The sequence below is a fragment of the Monodelphis domestica genome, chromosome 5, assembly GCF_027887165.1.
Source record: "Monodelphis domestica isolate mMonDom1 chromosome 5, mMonDom1.pri, whole genome shotgun sequence".
In the NCBI taxonomy this organism is placed as follows: domain Eukaryota; kingdom Metazoa; phylum Chordata; class Mammalia; order Didelphimorphia; family Didelphidae; genus Monodelphis; species Monodelphis domestica.
The window spans coordinates 225,687,081-225,709,670 of record NC_077231.1 but is presented as its reverse complement, the minus strand read 5'-3'; the positions used below and the strand labels follow the sequence as shown (position 1 = coordinate 225,709,670).

General features: G+C 37.0%; 3 protein-coding genes across 6 annotated transcripts in view; all 3 read right to left on the bottom strand.

Annotated features, from left to right (window-relative positions):
- The window catches only part of LOC100014413 (gastrula zinc finger protein XlCGF58.1-like), a 61,752-nt gene that overhangs the window by 20,369 nt on the left and 18,793 nt on the right, over positions 1–22,590 (bottom strand). For 3 of the 4 annotated variants that reach the window (XR_008912338.1, XR_008912340.1, XR_008912341.1), the window contains one exon: positions 16,065–19,601. The exons of the other annotated variant lie outside the window; for it this stretch is intronic. The gene's annotated coding sequence lies outside the window, so the exon portion shown is untranslated. Of the gene's footprint in view, positions 1–16,064; positions 19,602–22,590 lie in introns of those variants that run through there. 4 annotated transcript variants of the gene reach the window in all.
- LOC100013636 (cell division cycle-associated protein 4-like) lies at positions 2,602–4,619 on the bottom strand. Its single transcript, XM_007504532.3, has one exon. It carries the CDS (start codon positions 4,477–4,479, stop codon positions 3,748–3,750), a length of 732 nt encoding a protein of 243 aa, XP_007504594.1. The 5' UTR covers positions 4,480–4,619; the 3' UTR covers positions 2,602–3,747.
- On the bottom strand, positions 16,065–19,383 carry LOC100013599 (heat shock cognate 71 kDa protein-like). The gene is given in 3 exon segments (XM_056799854.1): positions 16,065–18,689; positions 18,691–18,801; positions 18,803–19,383. Coding segments are annotated over 3 exon segments (1,944 nt in total). The 3' UTR covers positions 16,065–17,437.

The window sequence follows — 22,590 nt, the reverse complement described above, 5'->3', positions numbered from 1 at the left end:
TAAAACAGTCAGACATTGGCCATGCCCAAAAATATATGCCTAATTCTGTACCTTGAGCTGATCACCTTTTGGACAAGGGTTGCTTATCATCTGGTATCATGGGGTGGGATCATTTAACCTATGAAAACTAAGGTTTTTAAAGTTGTTTTTAGATTTAGAGCCAGAAGATAATCCAAACTAGATAAAAAATGTCTCTCCTCAATTTATAGCCTTTATTGACTGGTTTGGCTCACATTTCTTATTTTTTCCTTTCCTTCGATATCGATCTTCACTTTAACAAACATTTTTCTTGATCTTTCCTAGATTTTCTTGATTCTTCCTTCCAAAGTTGTGCCCTCATATCTACTTTCTAATTACAAATTTCTCTTGACTCCTCATCCCCCCTTTAGTTAAAGAAGAGTCTAATCTTTGCTTTTTATTACAAATTATAAATACATTTTCATGAGAACTGTTATATCAATTTGATCCTAGAGACATATAAATAATAAAACATCTCAGATTACATTACAAATGTATACAACTATGCAAAACAAATTCTCACATTCTAAGAAATTTTTAAACTTACTAATAATTTATTTTTAACTCAATTACATGAAAAAAGTTAACCTTCATTTTCTTTAAATTTGAGCCAAATTCTCTCTGCCCCCAAAACAGCAATCTGATATAGATTTTACATATATAATAGTGTAAAACATATTTTCATATTAGTCCTTTTGTGAAAGAGAACTCAAATAAATGAAAGAAAAGTTAAGAAATAAAGTGAAATATAGTATGTCTCAATCAACATTCCATCAGTTCAGACTCCATCAGTTCTTTCTCTAACAAATTTCATAGTAGAAATTATGGGGGGGGACAGGATGGAGGGTAGCAAGATTGAGGTAATATTTCTTCAATACAGGAGATGTGAAAATAGTTTATAAGGAGAGGTCAAAGAGCAAGCAAAAAGACAAACTGGAGATGCAAGAGAATGGAATAATTAATGGAAAGGCCAAAAAGACCAGAATTATCAGGTTCACTAATGGAGATGTTTATTTTGAAAAGGACACATTTTCCTCTGAGGAAGACATGATGGGTAAAGATGCAAGGATATTGAGGTGAAAGGAAGTAAATACAGAAATGCTTTGAAGTAGGAAAGAAAATGAAGGTAAACAAGGTAAAACAGGTAGCCTTAGGACAATCTTCAAGAAAGCAGAAATTTCTGTCAAAAGTGCAGGATCTGGAAGTAAAATTAGGGACTTGGGAAGCATACAAAAAATGAGGGTCAATTAAAAGTAAAAAGAGCATGAATGTGTACTGGACTTGGAAGTTTTTTAATTTCCTCCCCCATTGTTGGAATGGGATTAAAAGAAAGAGAAGGTGCTCTAGAGGATTGGGATGGTAGAAAGTCAAGAAGATGATGGAGTATTCATAAATCTAAATCATGGGAAAGCTCTGAACAGTAGACTGAATAGCATGAATTATCCTGTGAATGACAGGGGAAACAAGCTCCTCAAAGAGATAAGGTAGGATCAAAATCACGAGAAAGTCTGGTCTTAGAGATTTTGAGGGCTAGAACAGAACAGAAGAAGCTCACAAGAGAAATCTTTTTTAAGCACAGAAAGCCACTCTGCAAGCAACAGAACAGACAAATGGCAACCACCATCACTTCCACCATGATAATGATGAAGGAATGAATTCCTTTTCTCAGTCAAATTTCTCATTTAGACATTGGTTTCAATAATGTTTCCATATTTGAGGGTGAACTCAATCAACAGAATGACAAGGAAAAAGTAAGGAAGGGTGATGTAGGTCTACATATTCCTTTTAATGTGAGGCTAAAAAATGAAAGGTCTTCATTTTTCCTCTCACCTACACCTTGTGATCAAGATCTGGCCCCTCTTCCTGCCTGTTGCCCATCATGCAGATCTATCTACGCCTGTGGATTCTTAGATGGCCATGATTCTGCCACATCTCTCTCAACTCCAATCGGCCTCTATTAATGCAAATATGTGGAAATGCTTGCTCTTAGTATCAGTTTCACTTGGAACATCACAGGATTTACCCTTGGTGTGTATAGTAATCATTCTGATTATGACCAGGACAAGCCCATTTGGGTTTTTTTTTTTTCATTTCTAATTTTGCCAACTATGTTTAATTACATTTTTCTTAAAAAAAAACACACACACCAAAACAACAACAACAAAAAACCAAGTTTACAATTCTTTGAGTATTCATACTGAAATAGTTATTACTAAAATGACAAGAAATCTGAGGAAGTATTAGAAGTAACATTTACACCAATCTATATGGGGAGAGAAAGTAAGACAAGAAATATGAAAAAATTTTTCCTTGAAGATAGGAAAATGTCTTTTTAAAAAAGTTCTTCCCCCACTTTCCCAACTTTTTCATTCCTCATTGCACTTGTCATGATGTCTGGATTCCATTCCCAAATTTTTCCATTTTTGCTACTGCGACAAAGATACTGGTTTTATCTTTTTCAAAATCTGAAGAGGTGCCATATAGCCAAATGTATACAAATCTCTTTATTTCAAGCAGACGATAGTCTGATTAAAAAAAAAAAAGAAAATTCCAGGAACAGCTTAATATAAAGTAAAATTGAACTTTTCTCAAATACACTCTACAACGAATGTATTCTTTATTTAAAGTAGGTAAAAGACCTAAGCAACACCTTTCAGAGGAAGAACAGCTATACAGAAAACTTTAAGATGGGAATAGAACATACTAATTTAGATCTACATAAGAACACAATGATAGAGATTCTAAGGCCCCCAATAACACTTTACTTAGTAAATTAGTGCAAGAGTTTTCCACATAAAGAAACCTGACCCTAGACTTCAATGACAAACAATTCACTAATGACATTTACATATAAATATACATAAATAAAACCCTACACATCATAATTTATATTCAGAATTAACATGAGGCATGGCTTTTAATAGAACTGTATCTATGGATCAGCATTTTCCCCCCTCTAATGATACTCAAGTATAAAAAGAGATATGTTTCTCAACTTTAAGCACTACATGATTATGAAAACAGTTCTTACATTTTAAAGCATGTTGCATATTTACAGTTTACTGAACTACAATATAGTTCATTCTGAAAAACAAAACTTTAAAAAATTTAACAGAAACATACCAATTCCAAGTGTTTATGCTATGAAAAAGTTAATGAAGTAGCAGCAGAAAGGACATTTATAGTAAAAATACATGTTTAGGAAAATAGCTGGAAAATCTAAACACTGATAAAAGTATAAAAAATTTTCAAAAGGTAAAACCTTGCCCAAAACATACAAAAAACTGATTAAAAAAACAACTATCTAGACTAATCAAGTTGAAGGCTAGTGACTGTAGCTGAAAAAGAGGGAAGATAAAAGGAATCAGGACAATTAAAAGTTTAAATATAGACCCTTAAAAAAAAAGAAAAAAGCTAAATAAAAAATCAAGAACCTATTTGTACCAATCTCCCTTTTTTGCCTTGAAACAGGAAAGAAAAAGTAGACTATGCCTAATCTTGGAAGTTTCAGACCCTGCAACTAGTAGATAGTAAAATTTCAGTGGACAAATTTAAATTGTCAAAGGCAAAATAAGCATGTTAGCTTTAAAGATAACACTATTTCACAAAATGAAGTGCTTTTTATCTTTTATGTAGATTACATATACATTTGATAGTAAACTATTTGAAGGCTTGTTTTTTCAAAAGTTCTTGAATTCTTCAAAGTATCATGCTTTGAATTTAACCATTTCAAGATTCAACAAGGATTTCCACAATATGGTCAAGCTCATTTATATTAGAATTTGTGGTTGTTTGAGATGAAAAGCTCTCAAGCACATCACAATGTCCCATTTTTGTGTTGCTCATCGTTCCTGTTAATACTGTATCAAGATCATAATAAGAATTGTCAACATCTGAAAATAAGTCTTCTACAGAATTAGGATTTTTGTTCTCCAATGTTCCAAATATTTGATCTAGTGACTTCTGAAAGTTTCCCCTATTTTCGGGAGAGTTCTCCATTTCCCAAACATTACCTTGAGGGTTTCTTGAAGCTTGTACTGATGTAACTGTGGACAGGTCAGAAATAATATCTTGGGACTGGATATCTTCAAAGTCTTTTGAGAAACTACTATAACTTGGAATGAGTTTCCCGTCACTCTGTTCTTTTGTTGAACGACAAAGGATATCTGATGATGCTAGTTGGTCAAGAGAAGCTTGTCCTGTATTCTGAGCATTTATCACTTGCCAAGTTCCATCCTGGGTCATTTCTTCTTGAATCTGCCTTGCAGTATTTGCTATGAGAACTGAGCGACACAGATTAGGTTCAACAAGCATGTGGCACAATTGTAGTTTTATCAGAGACATGTCTAAAAGTGATTGCCGCTTAAGATTATATGAGGGAATAGCCTTAAAACCAGCCAGGGTACCTTCAATATCTTCTTCACCATCAAAACATTTTCTCTTTATTCCTCTTGCAAACATTGTGTCCTTGGTAGGAAGAGAACAAAATTAACTAGGCATTTTAAAACGTGTCTGTCATTTGTATTTTGAAAAAGTTAGGGACAGTTCTTCGAGTGAGGCTCAGAATTTGCCTGATTCAGCTATGAATTCTCCACAGCACTTTGCACATAGTAAGCATTCAATAAATGTTTGAAGGAATAAGAGTAAGCACTTTGCACTAGAGATTTAAGATGTCACCGGCAGCTCTGGATGGAGTTACAATGGTTGGTAGAAGTGATTTTCCATTACTCAAAGTACGTTTCCTCCTCCACAGCGGGAAGTTTGTTCTGCTGCGCAGGCGGCCTCGGGAATCCATTAGAAACTGGCGCTGCTGTGGGAATCTGCTACGAAGAGGGGCCTTCTCGGGCTCAGCTAGGTGGGCTATACATACATATATATGGGGGAGGGGCATAAAGAGGCATGGGAAAGGGCGACGAGATGAGAGAAATCTGTAGCCGCCTCGGCTCCCGGCTCCAACTCGGGGGCCCCAGTTTACTCACATCGTGAGCTGCAAAAACCGCTCCCCCATTTGGGTTTTAATGACTGAATCTTTCTAGCTATGGTCCCCTGTGAATTACTAGTCCTTTCTGTGATAATCTTCTTCCTTTAAAAAAAAAATTTTTTGAGACTCTAAATGAAACTCTAATGCAAATATTATCAACATAGCAATGGGTTCAAATCAAGAAAACATGTAATGCCCAGTGGATTTACACCTTGGCTATGGGGGGGGGGGGGAAGGAAAAGAAAATGATCTATGTCTTTAATGAATAATGCTTGGAAATGATCAAATAAAATATTTTTAAAAAAATTTTTTAATGCTGTTACTCCCTCTGCTATCTGTATTGTCAAGTATACAAGGGTTATTTTTTCCTTCCCTTCCTTTTTGAATTTAAATTTTTCTTGATTAGAGTTGAAAGGCTACAAACAAATATATTTTTGCTATCTTTTGTTAGGTGAAGATTACATTGCCAATCAATTTTGTTTTGTTTTGTTTTTAAGAATCTGTGTCTCACCTAAGATCTTCAGAACTTTGAAGTGAATCTATTTCTACAAAGAAAGCTTTGTAACCACACAAGTTACTAGAATAATTATCAGACAGATGCATTAGATATAGAAGGAGCTAAAGTGTTGTCTGTTTTAAGTTTTAAACAAAATTCTAACTTCATTTGCAAAAGACAAATTACATCACTTTGTTAAAATACAAATTTGGAATCATTCCATATTTTTCTTTGAAAGTACTGCAGGGACAGCTGGGTGGTTCAGTGGATTGAAAGCCAAGCCTAGAGATAACAGGTCTTGGGTTTGAATTTGGCCTCAGATATTTTCTGGCTGTGTGACCCCAGGCAAGTCACTTAACCCCCATTACCTACTTTTTTTGCTACTCTTCTGCCTTGGAACCAATACATAATATTCATTCTAAGACAGAAGGTAAGGGTTTTTAAAGAAAAAAAAAAAGTACTGCAGTACATGTCCCATATACCACCTCAGGACAATCTGGCAAAAGGGGAAATGTAAAAATGTTAAATTATTTCCCCAAAAAATGAATTAAAGAGAAAACTATAACTCTCTTCTCTATATATAAACACACTGGAAACAAAGAGAAGCAAGAACAGTAAAACACTTTCACCACAAAGCTAGCTGTATTAGTATTAGATGGAAAAGCTTCAGGCCATTTTGTTAATCTATAAACAATTACAAGATAAAACTTGTATCTTCCAGCTTTTGGCATACTTATATAATCAATTTGCAAACTCTCAAATGGACAATATGCTAAAGGTCTACCACCTAAACCTTTCTTTCTGAATGCACTTTGAACTTTTGGCAAGCAGAACAACTACTACAGATCTTATTTGCAATACTGCAAACTTATTCCTGGTGCTACCCATTGTCTCAACAGAATCTACAACAGCTTGAGTACCAAAATGACCTTTTGTATGAATGTTTTGACACAAAAAGGTATAAAAATCTTTTGTTAACAGTGGTTTTCCAGTGTCTGCAACCCATATACCATTTTCTTTCCTTGCTCCAAACTTCTCCTTCCATTTTTGTACCTCTGAGTCTACATGAGCTTTTTCTAAATCATCAGACTCTAGAGTTGACAAGTTCATCACATACACTGGAGATTTTGGGCTGCATATTTTGCAGTGACATCAACTCTATGATATCCTTTAGAGGCTGAATCTTTACCACAAGTATGACTTCTGCAATGGATTACTGCTAGCTGTTTTGGTTTCTGGATAGCATCCAACAACTTAGTTATTATTTCTGCATGTGCAATTGGTTTTCCTGATGCAGCAATAAAACCTTACTGTTTCCAGATCTTTCCTGTTGTATGACATACTGAAAAAGCATACTAAGAGTCTGTATAGATATTTGCACTTTTATCATCAGCTAGAAGACAAGCTTGCTTCAAAGCTATTAACTCCGTACCTTGAACACTAAGATTTCCAGGTAATGAGCCATACCACAGTGTTTCAAATTATGTAATCACTGCAGTGCTAGTACAACAAATACCATTACACAAATATGAAGAACCATCACTGTAATACCAAGTCTTGATTTTCAATAGGAGTGTCTTTCAAATCCATCCTAAGCATATCCACTAGATCTACTACTTCTATACACTCATGAAATGGTTTATCATTCTTTGGTAAATCAGGAAGAAGTGTAGCTGGATTTAATACACTACACCTCCTCAACTAAATGTTCTCACTACCCAGGAGAATAATTTCATACTTAGAAATTCTTTGATCTGAATAAGCTTGAGTATGAAATTTCCTCATTAGTGCTTCTATTTGATGTGCACAATATATAGTCAATGGCCATCCCAAAACTAAATCTGCTAACTTCTGGACTAACACAGCAGCAGCAGCTACACCCCTTAGACAAGGTACTGTACCTGCAGCTATTGGATCAAGCTGACAACTATAATATCCAATTGGACGATAACTTTGTCCCAAAGTCTGTGTCAGTACCACAGAAGCAATTCCATTGGTCTCATTTATAAACAATTGGAATGTGTTCTGAATACTCTGGGATATCCAAAGCAGGTGCAGATAAAATAGCTTCCTTAAGTTTAGCTAAGGCTTGCAGATGCTCAGGCTTAAGTTTCAGAGGTTCAGGTTCTGTATTCCTGGTCAGATCTGTAAAACACTTTGTTATTTCTCTGTAACCAGGTATCCACTGTTGACAGAATCCAGTTGTTCTAAGAACAGCTCTGAGTTGCTCTTGGTCTTTGAAGCACTCAGTTTCTGTATATCAGCCATTATTTTCTGTGTTATACTTCTTGAACCCTCTGATAACACAAAGTTTTGCACTCTAGGCAAAACCCACTGTAATTTTGCCTTGGATATTGTAAAAAATAGACTCGAATACAGGACTACAATCCCCATGAGCCTTTGCTCCACTTCCCCAGAATGCCTTGTAATCTCACCTGGGCCGAGATCGAGAAGATATTTAAGCAAAGGCTTTTGAAGGGCTCGGGGCTTTTGGACTTCCGTTTGGAGCAGAGGCGTCTCTTCCATGATGTGAGGTTATTTTGTCTAGGCCTCTGGCCTAGGCACATGTTTCTTACTTGTATATTCTTAATCTTTAAACTTTATTAAACCTCTAAAAATTATAATATTCCTTGCAGAGAGAAACTAATTTCTACCTGCCTCAGTCTCCCCCTCTCCCCTAAATTTTAATCTTTACAGTTTTTGGCGACCACTAGATTGGATGAGGACTTCTCAAAAAATGTTTTTAGCCTAGAGAATTTTTTTAAAGCCACGATTCTCCAAGATACTCTTTAGAAAACCATCTTGATCGGCTCCTGTTTCTGCTCCTGGCCTCTCACCTGGTGCCCGAGCTGCGCTCCAGCTCCCGGCCCGACCCACCCCGGCGGTCTGTCTCTCACCCATCTGGCCTCCGACCCAGACAGCTCATCACCCCAGCCCCAGACCCACAAGCGCGACCCAGACGGCTCATCACCCAGATCCTTGGAGCAGATTGCTGAGGACTCCTTGCGACCAGCTGGTAACAGTATTGGCCACGTGGGCGGAGGGGAGAGACCAGAGGGAAAGGAGACCGGGCAATTTTCCCTTAGGCTAAGCCTCCACGTGGCTGGGGGTATTGGCCACAGGGGTATCAGAGAGGGGAAAGACAGAAAAGACTAAAGAGAAGAAACAGATCTTTTCAAACAGAAACTTAATAGCAATGGGCTGTTTAAAAGGATTTTTGACTCTTCTGGCAGTTTCATTGATTTTACCTGCCCGTCTGGGAGCAGACTCAGCCCAAAGATTCAACTTTAACTTTGGGGAGGAAAATGGGTGGCCCAGCGAACTGGAAGCCAGGCCCAGAGACGGGAGTTCTCTAGCTAAAATCTGGCCTCCGATGCTTCCCAGCTATGGGGCCCTGGACGGATCCCTTGAACCCCATAGCCTAGCCTTTACTACTCTACCTTCAGACAATAGACATTTAAATGGATAAATAAAAACAAACAAAAAAAAAAACCCCAAGGAACTTTGAAGAGACTAAAGGCTACATTCTAAGGCATTTCAGACTCCAATGGTTTATAAAAAAAAATCTCTGTATTCTATTGCATTGTTTTGTTTAAGGTTTAACTTTGTGATTTTAAGTTCATATATTACTGGATTGAATATTATTCTGTGAACTGAAGGTTGATTGAATTTATTTTGAATGTACTGAGTTTTGAAATTCTGTTGTTTTTCCCCTATAACTGTGTTGAAAAAATATTATTGTGAATAAGCCCATATATGAAAAAACAGCTTTTTTCTATTTTGCTGAGGATAGATGGACTTCAGAACTGGTTATAATTGTATTAACAACCTTTGGAATTTTAATGTGCTAAATACCTCAAATGATTTGATTTTAAGGGTTTTTTAAATATGATTTTGGAATTTTTTTTAACAGTCTGGTTATTTTTGCCTGCCCTTACCACGAGGTAAGGCCCATTCTAGTAGCTGAAGTGAAATGTATTTTATAACCCCCAACCTTCCCACATGTGAATGGAAGTTGGGCAGTTAATTTCAGGGCATTTGTACCCTTGGGAAAAGCCTCCAAAAGGAGCACCCTTTATTTATACTCTTCAGCTCACTACTTTACTTGCACCAGAATGATATATAGATTTCTTGATTATGTTCTTAACCCAAGATGAGTTTTACTTTGTTTAAAAAAAAAAAAATATATATATATATGTTTATTACCGAGGTTTAAAGATTGCTATGTTTGTAAAAATTGTGACAAATGTCCATCAATTCATAGGTTTTAAAAATGTCATACAGCAACTTATGTGAAATATGAAAGTGTGTTTGTTTGCTATTGTAATTAATTGGGCTATTGAGAATTTTGGGGATTTTGATATCTACATATTTGTACTACTGTATTTTTAAAGATGAAAAAATTGTTAACCTTGTTCAATTCATTTGCCTTCTACTCACAGTGATCATGGCCAGATACAAAGAGGAAATGGATCTCATTTTTTGGTGAGAAAGCCTTGTATTTTATATTTTCTTAACTGACACAGAGTGTCAATGGTTATAAGCTATATTTTTGAATTTTTTAAAGCTCTTTTATTATTATATTTTTCTTGCATGTGCAATATACTTTTTCAGTTTTTTAATTATTTTTTCTCTCCTTTTTATATTTGAAGCACATGTCACCAGTATTAAGATTTTCTTTAACCTTTTGATTTTCAGTGCTACAAGTTTAAGATACATTTTCTAATGCATGCCCTAAAAAGCTTGTGACTATGAAAATGATTCCACTAATTATTTAAATAAATTATGGGACTTTGCTTAATGATTCTGTCTGATTCCAGGACAAGAGCTACACACAAGAGCCATTTCATAGGGCCAAAGAAAGGCCAATCTAGGATGGATTGATGCACTTCTAAGCCAATACAAAGCCTATACTTCTAAGCCAATACTTGAACCTAGTGTGAAGACTCAAGGTTACTATGTTTAACATGTGTTAAGACATAGGCTTTCCTTGTATCTACACTCACTCTGAAGATACTCACAGATGAGTATCCCCGAAACCTTGGCTCCTACTTGGCTTCTATAATCTGGTCCCTTTCTTTTCTGCCTCTCATAGTGTGGTACCTTTCTGTAGTCCTGGCACTGACTGGGTAAATGCATCATTACTTAGATCATTTTGATTGGGCCCTGATTGAAGGACCTGTTATAGATTTATTTTTCTTCTACTTGGAATTTTTACACATAAGACTTTGATAGTCTATATTTTCATCCAGAAATTTTTCTTTTCTTTTGGATTTTCTGATGTCTTTTTAATATCTCTTGCCAATTGATTCATATACCTCATACCTCAGCCATGCATCCCTAACTGATTCTGAATCTTTCAATCACCCACAACACGGGGGAATGTAAAAAAAAAAAATCATTATTTAAATTGCAAGTTTAAATTCCTTTTGAGAAGAATTTTAGGTGAAGAAGATGCTACCTCTCTGAATCCAGAACTGAACTGTTGGAGAAGCCACCATGAAGAAGCCTCCAGACCACAAGTTGCACAAAATTGAACTTTGGGTGTGGTTGATTGAACATTTATTTGTATGTATACTTTTATGCCAAAGGGGACTGCCCCCTAACGGCTTTTTGTCAATGTGTTCAGAAATTATTGGTTTTATTCTTTTTTCTCTTATCCTCACACTATTGTAATCTTTTAAGTTTATTATGTTTTTATGATCCTTTTGGGGAAAAATTAATTTTTCCACAAATGATCACACGGGGGGGATGTAAAAAATAGACTCGAATACAGGACTACAATCCCCATGAGCCTTTGCTCCACTTCCCCAGAATGCCTTGTAATCTCACCTGGGCCGAGATCGAGAAGATATTTAAGCAAAGGCTTTTGAAGGGCTCGGGGCTTTTGGACTTCCGTTTGGAGCAGAGGCGTCTCTTCCATGATGTGAGGTTATTTTGTCTAGGCCTCTGGCCTAGGCACATGTTTCTTACTTGTATATTCTTAATCTTTAAACTTTAATAAACCTCTAAAAATTATAATATTCCTTGCAGAGAGAAACTAATTTCTACCTGCCTCAGTCTCCCCCTCTCCCCTAAATTTTAATCTTTACAATATTGTGATTGAAGACATTTGGGCAGAGCCAAAAAATTGGATCTGCAAAGCAAGGAGAGCTCAGAACAAATCATCGGGGTTGGGGAGAGAAACAGTTCCAGTGGAAGTTTGAGAGAGCGAGGCAGTTGGGACTCCAGCTGCTTGGGAATTCACTTTTCTGCTTCTGCCTGAAAGTGGAGGACAGACCCCTTCATCTCCAGGACTCTGACTATTGCCTTCTACTTATACTGTGAACTGAAGAGACTTATTTTTTCAAAGCCTTCATCAGTGTTATAACTCAGATTTAGGGATATCTTTTCCCCCTCCTTCCTAAACCCACCCTTATCTCCTCCTCCCCCAAAATAAATAGATCCTTTAGTTAAAAGGACTAGTTTGTAGGATTGGTTATTAGTGGGAAAATTACAACTTACCTTCTGTGAGAAAATCTCCATCAAGACAGTTGGGAAGGAAGAAGAGGAAGTAGTGTAGGAGAGGGGTCCAAGATTCAGCTTCTTTATTTTGCTTACTTCCTGGTGTAATATATTTAAATTCCCCCACTACAATTCACCAAGTTTCCCTTTCTAGTACAATATCTTATGCCTATGCTTGTATAATTCTATCAAAAGAATCTTGCTATCTCTAAGACACACTTTTGTATTTGGGGACGCAAGAAGAATATCCACAAAATGCACCAATTTACTCTCTTTGAAATGTGTACTTTTAAGATCTCCATTTAGAATTTGTGAAAATTGGCTAGGTGAATCCATGAACCCTTGAGGTATGCCTTTTCCCATGTAAATGCAAAGATCTTTTGAGAATCCTCATGAATTGGAATTGAGAAAAAAGCTGAGCATAAGTCTACCACATTGAAATATCTTGCCTGACTTGGAATGGAAAAAATTATAGCAATTGGGTTTGGTACAACAGGACGAGTTTTGATTACATAATCATTAACTGCTCTTAAATCCTTGGATAAAACAATATACAGGTTTCCCATTCTCATCCAGTTTTGGCTCTTTAATTAGGAAGAATTGGTGTATTCAATTCTGAGAAGCAAGGTATTGTGATTCCATGTTGGATTAGAGATTCTGCGATTGGTCTTATTCCCTCAATTGCTTCTTTAGTCAAGGGATATTGAGGTACAAAAGGAACTTGTCCTTCCTTAATCCTTGCCCTGACTGGAGTAGCTGATTTCAATAAACCCACATCTGTAAATGCTTTTGACCAAAGATCCTTAGGAATATCCTCAGGTATTGGAAAACTGAACCTAAGTCACCATCTATCTGTACTTACTGAATCTAAGAACAGCAATAGAAAGGCTTTCAGAGATTCTTCTGGTAGATGTAATGAAATATCACCAGTTTCAGTACAGTGAATTGTTGCCCTCAATTTATATAATAAATCTCTACCCAAAAGATTCACTGGGCATTCTGACAGACAAAGAAATGCATGTTCCACAGATGGTGGACCTAAAGTAATCATTTTGGTTGTAATTTAGCTACTCTTTGAGGTTTTCCAGTAGTCTATTACTCCATTGAACCAACACCTCTACAATTCTCAGGAAAACTTTGCAAAACTGATTTACTCGCTCCTGTATCAACCAGAAGATCATAAATCTGGTCTCCAATACTCATAGACACATGTGGTTCTATGCTACTTGGTAGTTGGAATGTCTCCAACACCAGAGTTCACACAGTAACATAAGTACAAAGCTCAGTCATTTCCTTTCCATCCAAACACATATCTGCTTGAATTGCATGATATTCCCAGGATTTTACATCTTTATCACCTTCATCAGATTTACCACTACTCTCTTTACCCTCATTGATCCCTTTAACCTCTACCTTAGTTTCACTGTTCTCATTTACAATCACATTTTTCTTATCTATTTCACATTCTTCATTATTTTCTATTATTATACAATCATTTGAACTTTCAATTATTTTTCCATCATAATATTCTTTTTCTACACATTAATTAACACTAATTATATTATCCTATGTTTCAATTATATTATTCACAGATTCATTAACTTTATCCACATTACATTCAACATCATCACCTTAATTTCATTTTTCAACACTTCAGAACTCCAGGTACACCTTCATAATGAACATGCCCCTTTGTTCTGATCACCCTTATGTCTACTAACCACTTGGCTATATTTAGATCTTGCTCCAGATTTTACCTACTCTTGCATCATGTTAAGATCTGTTGCTTGTGCTCCCTGACAACAAGCATTTGGACAATGGTTTCCATTTCTCTGTCTTTGATAATAATAATTATTATTTCAACCATTATTATTTGTGCAGAGCTGTGATAAAACCTGTCCTCATAGCCAGTTGAATAACCCCGCCTGACTTGGAACTCATATCTAAATGCATTTGGGAAACCATAGCCTCTAAAACCTGGATAACAATTGCCATAGTATGCCCTGTCATAAAATTTATTTCCCCATATGAATTGCCATTGCCCCTGAATAGATTTGGGAAGAAGCTATTTTGTCTAATCATTTTCCCTCAAGATCGATACTCATGAAATGTCCAAATTTTTCACAGTGATGGCATCTTGGACCCTAATTATTAAAGCTTCTCTGTTGCCTTCTGTATTGTCTGATGTCTAAACTCCTTCACTGGAGCTATAATTGTTTTTTTCCTGTTTTTCCTTCTTCAATTACACTTTTAGGTCTTTAATTTCCTGCCTGAGGTCTTCTAATATTTCATTGTATTCAAATTCCTGTTTATCTTTGTCCACTTGAAATATGTAATTAGCCACTCTTTTAATTTCATCCAGACTCATTTCTGACCAATTGGGACAATGTTGCTAAAAATGTTGTTGCACCACTTTGCAAGAGTTTCTTACAAATTGTCTCCATAGGCATTTAATATTCCTATCACTGAATATGTCCAAAGAAAATATTGTTCACCTAGGTCAATAAGCTGATCCATGAACCTTGAGGATGTTTCCCCAGCTTCTTGTCTTACTTGTTCAAATTTGGCTCATGCCACAGGTGTGTTAGAATCCTTTTTCGTGGTCTCAAGTAAAGCTACCTTTGCTTTTGCTAATGTTTTATATTGAGCAGGAATATTCATGTCCCACCGAGGGGGAATTTTGGGCCACTCTTCCATTTCTGACACAATTTTTGCTTTCTCCCGTTTTGTCAGCAATTCATCTAACATGATCTCCATATCCAAACAATCCAAGTCATACTATTTGATTATTTTCTTGAATTTATGGATAACTGTGATGGGCTCGTCCGCAAACAAGGGAGTGGTCTTTTAAAAACTATTGATGTCTGGGGAGTAGCTGGGTAGCTCAGTGGATTGAGAGTCAGGCCTAGAGACAGGAGGTTCTAGGTTCAAATTTGGCCTCAGACACTTCCCTGCTGTGTGACCTTGGGCAAGTCACTTAACCTCCATTGCCTAGTCCTTAACACTCTTCTGCCTTGGAACCAATACACAGTATTGACTCCAAGATGGAAGGTAAGGGTTTAAAAAAAACCAAACTATTGATGTCTGGCTGGGTGAAGCCTTTTTGGTGTTTAACACTAAAGAGCTGTCTATCCTTGGTGACTATTGTAATGTTGTGGAAGAAAGAAAATAGGAAAAGGCTGCAGCAGAGCTGGAGTATCTGGGACTGCTGAGCTGTCACTCAAGGAGAACTTTCTAATTTTAATGGTGACCAGGAAAGACTGTTGAGAAGGATCAGAAAAAACTGAAAATCTTGGTCTCTTTGCTTTTGGGGGACAGAAAAGAAGAACAAAAGTCCAGCTCTCTGATTTCTATGCTGTATTACAGTGATTGAATTTCCAGACCTGTTAACCAATTTTCCCATATCTGCACTATATATTCCACCATCCTCCAACCTAGGAATTATTCTAGCATTAGGGAAACCCCAAACCCTTTTTCTTTCCATTTTCTTGTCTTTTCCTCTCTCCCAATAAACCCCTTACTTAATCTTAGAGAAGAGAGAGAAGTGATATATTTAATACACCATAAGAATCACTCTGAATTGATTTAGAAAGACCAACAAAAGAAGCAATTGGAAGGGGAGGGAGAAAGGGAGGAGGAGGAACAAACAGGGAGGGTAAAGGGAGGTAGGAGGGAGGAAGGGAGGAGATTGGTAGCTCTGATCTTAAATTATTATTTCTACTCAAATAATTCTTATTACACTATTGGGACATCACCCATCACTACTGGGACAGTCTTCAAGGCTGATCAGCAGCAAAGCCAAGAGCAACCAACCTCCAAATCTCTCTCCCAGAAGTGGTTGTCCGTTTCCTAAATAACACTCCCAAGGCACACTTCAAAGTTCTTCTTCCTCTGACATCGTCAAAGTTCCATGAAAATTTCTTAAAATAGCCTAGAAATTTTTCAGATCCCTTTTATAAGTCTACACTCTATGTTTTTACTAAGCTAATTACACTTTTATTACAATTATTACAATACTATGTGCTAGGCACTGTGTTAAGCAAAGGATGAGAAGCAAAAAGATTCTCCTACCCACAAGGAGCTTTATTTTTTTACAGACATTACTTTTATTGAAATCTTGTTTTTATATCCTCTCTATTTCTAAATAATCCTTTCAGCCAAAAAAACAAACAGACAAAAAAACAACCCCAAACCAAACATCAATCTATGTACCATTACTGTACATTTCCTAACACTCTGCCTCTGCAAGTCAATATAATAATAGTATTCACTTTTTTTCTCCTTTTCCATGTTGTGGTCACAAGGAGTTTTATAATCTAATGGGAGAGACAACATGTAAACAAATATATACAAAGCAAGTATGGACGGAATAAATAGGAAATAATTAAAAGAACACAAACATCATTTTAAAATCTTACAATGGGGGCAAGTAGGCGGCCCAGTGGATTGAGAGCCAGGCCTAAAGACAAGAGTCTTAGGTCAAATTTAGCCTCAGACACTTCCTAGCTGCGTGACCCTGGGTAAGTCACTTGACCCCCTATTGCCTAGCCCTTACCACTCTTCTGCTTTGGAACCAAAACACAGGATTGATTCCATGATGGAAGATAAGGGTTTGAAAAAAATCTTACAACAAAGTATACTTGCAGATAAGAGTCCATATCTTCTTTATATATCATTATATTCAGGACCTTCCTCAGGATTTTTTTTAAACCCTTACCCTCTGTCCTGGTATCAAATCTAAGACAGAAGAATGGCAAGGGCTAGGCAATCTGGTTTAAGTGACTTGGCCAGGGCCACATAGCTAAGGAGTACCTGAGGCCTGATTCAAAGCCATGTCCTCCTGACACTAAGTTTTGCCCTTTATCCACTGTGCTATGCAACTGCCCATATGATTTGTTCTCCAAAGGTCTAGATGATTCGTAAAATTAACACAGAATATTCCAGATTACATGAGGCATGGTTTCCAAATCCCAATGAATACAACAGTTCTTAAGTTGTTGAGAAGCACAGGCAGTTACCTTGGGTTTTCAAAGGTCACTCCAAAAGAACACAAATTCTGGAAAGTCTTATCAAGATAATACAGCTTCTGGTGAAGGCAAGCAACTAACTTTTATGTCATCAGAGGACCAGCCCAGTTTACTTGAGAAATTCCACCAGGTTGGCTTTGGAGTGATGAATTTTTTGACCACAGCAATTCTTTTTTATTTTTATGGTGCCAATTTTAAATATTTATTCTCTAGGACAAGAATTGCATTTCCACTTGTTTTTATACAGTACTGATAAAGTGCAATGTTGTTCACTTCTCCTTCTGAACACATTCAAGTATTCAGAATGCCCAGATTTACACAGTAGCTTAAATGTTAACTTTAAACTGCTACTGCCTTGGCTACAAATTTGAGACCTTCAATTTTTGGAAAGCTGTGTGGAATGCTTTTTCTTCAGGCACATTTAGTCGACCTCTTCAATGGTAGGTCCAGGAGAAGCACCTCCAGATGGGGCTGCTCCACCTCCTGGGAACCCACCAGGCATGCCCCCTGGGCCATGCCTCCTGTACTCTGGTACAGCTTGGTGATGATGGGGTTGCAGACTTTTTCCAATTCTTTCTGCTGATATTCAAATTCTTCCTTTTCAGCAGTCAGGTTCTTATCCAGACAGTTGATTATTTCATTGCATTTGTCAAGGATCTTCTGTTTGTCTTCATCACCAATTTTGCCTTGCAGTTTCTCATCCTCAACAGTTGCCTTCATGTTGAAAGCATAAGACTCAAGAGAATTCTTGGAAGACACCTTATCTCTCTGCTTCTCATCTTCAGCCTTGTACTTCTCAGCCTCCTGGATCATGCGCTCAATGTCTTCTTTGCTCAGACAACCTTTGTCATTGGTGATGATGATCTTGTTCTCTTTGCCTGTGCTCTTATCCACAGTAGACACATTGAGGATGCTGTTAGCATCAATGTCAAATGTAACTTCAATCTGAGAGACAGGAGGGGCAGGAGGGATTCCTGTGAGCTCAAACTTGCCAAGTAAGTTGTTATCCTTTGTCATTGCTCTCTCACCTTCATAAACCTGAATAAGCACACCAGGCTGATTGTCAGAGTAGGTAGTAAAGGTCTTGGTCTGCTTGGTGAGAATGGTGGTATTGCGTTTGATCAGAACTGTCATGACTCCACCAGCAGTTTCAATTCCAAGGGAAAGAGGAGTGACATTTAGCAGCAGCAAGTCCTGCACTTTCTCAGATTTATCTCCAGACAAGATGGCAGCCTGGACAGCTGCACCATAGGCAACAACCTCATCTGGATTGATACTGTTGTTGAGCTCCTTGCCATTGAAGAAGTCCTGCAGAAGCTTCTGGATTTGGGGGATTCGAGTGGAACCACCCACCAAGACAATGTCATGATTCTGTGATTTATCTAGCTTGGCATCTCCGAGGACCTTTTCCACAGGATCCAGTGTGCCACGGAAGAGGTCAGCATTCAGCTCTTCAAAACAGGCCTGGGTAATAGAGGAATAGAAGTCGATACCTTCATAGAGGGAATCGATCTCAATACTGGCCTGTGTACTGGAAGAGAGGGTTCTCTTTGCATGTTCACAAGCAGCGCTCAGACAGCGAACAGCCCTCTTGTTCTCACTGATGTCCTTCTTCTGCTTTTGCTTGAACTCAGCAGTGAAATGGTTGACCATGCAGTTGTCAGTCCTCGCCACCCAAGTGGGTGTCCCCAGCTGTGTACTTGACTTCAAAGATACCATCTTCAATGGTAAGGATAGAGACATCAAAGGTACCACTTCCAAGGTCAAAGATCAACATTTCTCTCGGCACCAACTTTTTTGTCCAAGCCATAAGCAATAGCAGCAGCAGTTGGCTCATTGATGATTCGGAGCACATTGAGACTAGCAATGGTTCTGGCGTCTTTGGTGGCCTGTCGTTGGGAATTGTTGAAGTAGGCTGGTATTGTGACAACAGCATATATGACAGTCTTCCCAAGGTAAGCTTCAGCAACTTCTTTCATCTTGGTCAAGACCATAGATGATACTTCTTTGGGATAGAAACTTTTGGTCTCCCCTTTCTATTCGACTTGGACCTTAGGCCTGCCTGCGTCATTCACCACCATAAAAGGCCAATGCTTCATGTCTGACTGTACAACTGAATCATCAAATCTGTGACCAATCAGATGTTTGGCATCAAAGACTGTGTTGGTGGGGTTCATTGCAACTTGATTCTTTGCAGCATCACTGATTAAACATTCTGTATTGGTGATGGCGACGTAGCTGGGGGTGGTCCTGTTTCCTTGGTCATTAGCACTGATCTCCACTTTCCCGTGTTGGAAGACTCCTACATAGGAGTAATTAGTGCCAAGATCAATGCCAACTGTGGGTCCCTTTGACATGTTTGCTGGGGCATCAGAGGTTGTAGATGACCGCTGTGGAGAGAGAAGGGCTACTGCTGCGCTGAGTAACTGACCACAGAAATTCTTAAAGATCCTTTCTGAGATAAAAGAAAAGTTGCAACCTCCAAAGCTGGAAGGAGTTGCCCAAACTGATAGAATCCCAGATCTTCAAAAAATTGACTGTCATGCCAATTATCTTGATAACAGGTCTGCTGCAACTTGGAACAGAGAAAAACATAATCAAATAATGATTAATTTTCTCATCTACCAAGATGAAGTTAGAGAACTTCTAAACTAATTAAGTCCTCTTCCTCATCTCCATCTTTCATAATCTTCTTCCATCAAGTCTCAGCACAGGTCCCATTTCCTTCACTCCAATCACTACAGGATACAATGTTGTCTGTCTGGAATTTTCCTAGGGCCCTTCGTCTGGATCTTTTTTTATCCCTATTACCCATTACATTTATCATCATCTTCTATGTATATGTTCTTTTTCTATGTATATCTTCTGTATTTTAATTTAAAATCCAAGAGTTTTGATTTTTTGTTTGAGATTGTATTTTTATAAAAATCCAAGATTTTGATTTTGTTCAAGAAAAGATCTTCAAGGAAGAAGTGTGCTAACTCCTAAATCCAGAGAATGAATTGTTGCAGAAAGATGCCAGAAAACCCACACTACATCAAGAAGATCAATAATGAACTTTGGGTGTGGTTGATTGAACTGATGTTTGATTGAACATTTATTGTAAATGTACATTTTTATGCCAAAAGGGACTGCCCCTAATTTGGCTTTCTGTCAATGTGCCTAGCAAAACATTGGTTTTGCTTTCTTTCTTTTCTATTCCTCTCTCACTACTCTAATTTCCTGTTAGAAAATTGAATATTGTATATATATGTAGTTAAAAGTGTGTTTAGGACTACAAGATGATTATGTTAAATGATCAATGGGGCGACTAGTCTCCCAATGATCATCAGGGGGCATTGTGAATCTTAAAATTTCTCAGACTCTACTTCAAAACATTTGGTTAAGGCTATTCCCCATTTAAACAATGAAGGTACTTGGTCAGGAATGTATTGGGAACTTTAACATTACTCCACCCATACTTAAGCATACTTTAGGGGAAGATAAAAGTTGTAAACTCCTTATTGAACAATGAGAAGTACTTAACCCATACTTAAAGTAAAGCTAAAACCCTTAAGCTGGGTCTATTTTTAGATCTAATACAAGAAGGTGCTAAGTACCTATAAAGGTCAAATTAATCACTAAAAGGTCAGGCAACTTGCAAACTTGCAAGGGACAAGCTTAACAAAAGAGGTGTGAAGTTTTAGTCTACCCAGAGAAGTTGAGAACTAAAGAAGATGTGAATTAAGAATGGTCAGTCCTGTGAAAACGTCTACTATGATTGGTAGATGTGAAAACTTAGGGGAAGTGACATAGGAGGAAATTCTCTTTAAAAGGAGGCCAGACGGCCTCTGAAAGGAGATTCAGCTATGGAGCCGAATTGGAAGCTGGTCTCTGTCTCAGTGGCTGAAAGAGAGTGCAGCTTTGGTAGCTGAGTTGGAGCTCGGACTAGTTGGAGTAGCTGGGTCTCTCTGAACACTAGAATCTTGCTTGGGACAAATCTTGTGGTGAGTGGATTAAAGACTGACAGTTTTCTCTCTTAAGGCTCAGGTATTCTCTCTCCTTTTCTTTAATTCCTTTATTTGTATTCATTAAAATCTCCATAAAAACCCAGCTGACTTGGGTATTTCATATTTGGGAATTTTTCCCATGGCGACCACTTAATTTTTAATATAAAATCAAGGCACAAAAAATTATCTTTACCAGTGTGGCCAAAACCTTACAGTTTGGCTATTTACACATTTTCGTGGTCACAGTTTAAGGCAACCACTCTTTTGTCTGTAACACTTCTCTGTATATATCATATCCTTCCTAGTAAAAGAGCAAGGAATGTTATGTAAATTTTTTATTTAATTGAATTGAACTTAAATAGGAACAGCTATTTAATCTTGGTAACTATATTATAATGATGCAAAGTTTCACTTGTTTCTTTAAAATAATTTGAATTTATGGAGTAAGAACATTTTCTCTAATTTCTTCACTGTTTATTCAGATAAAAATTTATTTAAACACTTGGAATTAGGTAAAGAGTTATTCCCTAAAAGATTTGAAATTTTTGTTTTGAATTTTAGCAAACTATAAGTTACTGCATAAGCATGAGAAGTTATATTATCATAATTTAATGGTATGATATATAATTACAGGCTTCTTTGCCTGAAAATCCAACATAACAGAGTGATCTTTTCATAAGAAATTTCCTTTATAACCAGGGACCAGAAAAAAAGCTCTGGGTTTACTTGGCCTAGGTTCAATATTGTTTATTTCTTTCAAATTACTCTTTGTAGTCCTTTTCTAATGGACAAGTGAACAAAACACATAATTAGTTTTTTAAAAGAATAAATTATCAGTAAAAAAGACTGAAAAAATGGTAAAAATCACCTAATAATCAAAGAAATGCAACCTAAGGGACTACTTTACAACAGGCAAAGTGAGGGTTGTGAATTGTTTTTGCCTGTTTTAGGTTGAAAAAAAAAATTTAGAATAATGGAAGGAAATAACTAAATTATTTTAATGGCTTATGGAAACAACTGGAGAATACATTTTAAATTTTAACTGCAAGAAAATTTGAGACATATGGTTGTCACAGGTATAAAACAGTTCCTCCTAGCCTATAAGAATTTACTATTTGGCAAAACAGGGAATCTGAATATCTAAAAAGAGAAAAATAGACAGGGCAGAGGCAATATATTTGTTAAATATCTAAGTATGCCAAGTACTGATGGCCTGGGAGGATAAAAAGTTTGAATAAAAAACATGGAGCCTGAGGACAGATAGTTATGATACATATATAATTATCTACAATATGAAACAGATATAAAAGTGGCATGAGAAGTTCCAGGAGGAAAATGTTCTTTATTGAACTAGAGGTGTGTCACAGATGAGTAGCTTCAAAGATTGATATTAGAGATGGTAACTGAAAGAGGGATAGGATTGAAATGAGCAGAGAGAAATAAAGAAGGTATTCCAGACATAGGAAATGTCCTGATTAAAGGTACTGAGACAAGTGTACCCAGAGCTCTGAGGTGTTTGTGTTGGAAGGAAGGGCAAAGCAAGCAATAAGGCTGCAGAGGTGGTGCCAGATTGTG

Bases quoted from the DNA above. Each gene is read 5' to 3' on its own strand.
- LOC100013636 (XM_007504532.3), bottom strand. From the start codon at position 4,479: ATGTTTGCAAGAGGAATAAAGAGAAAATGTTTTGATGGTGAAGAAGAT.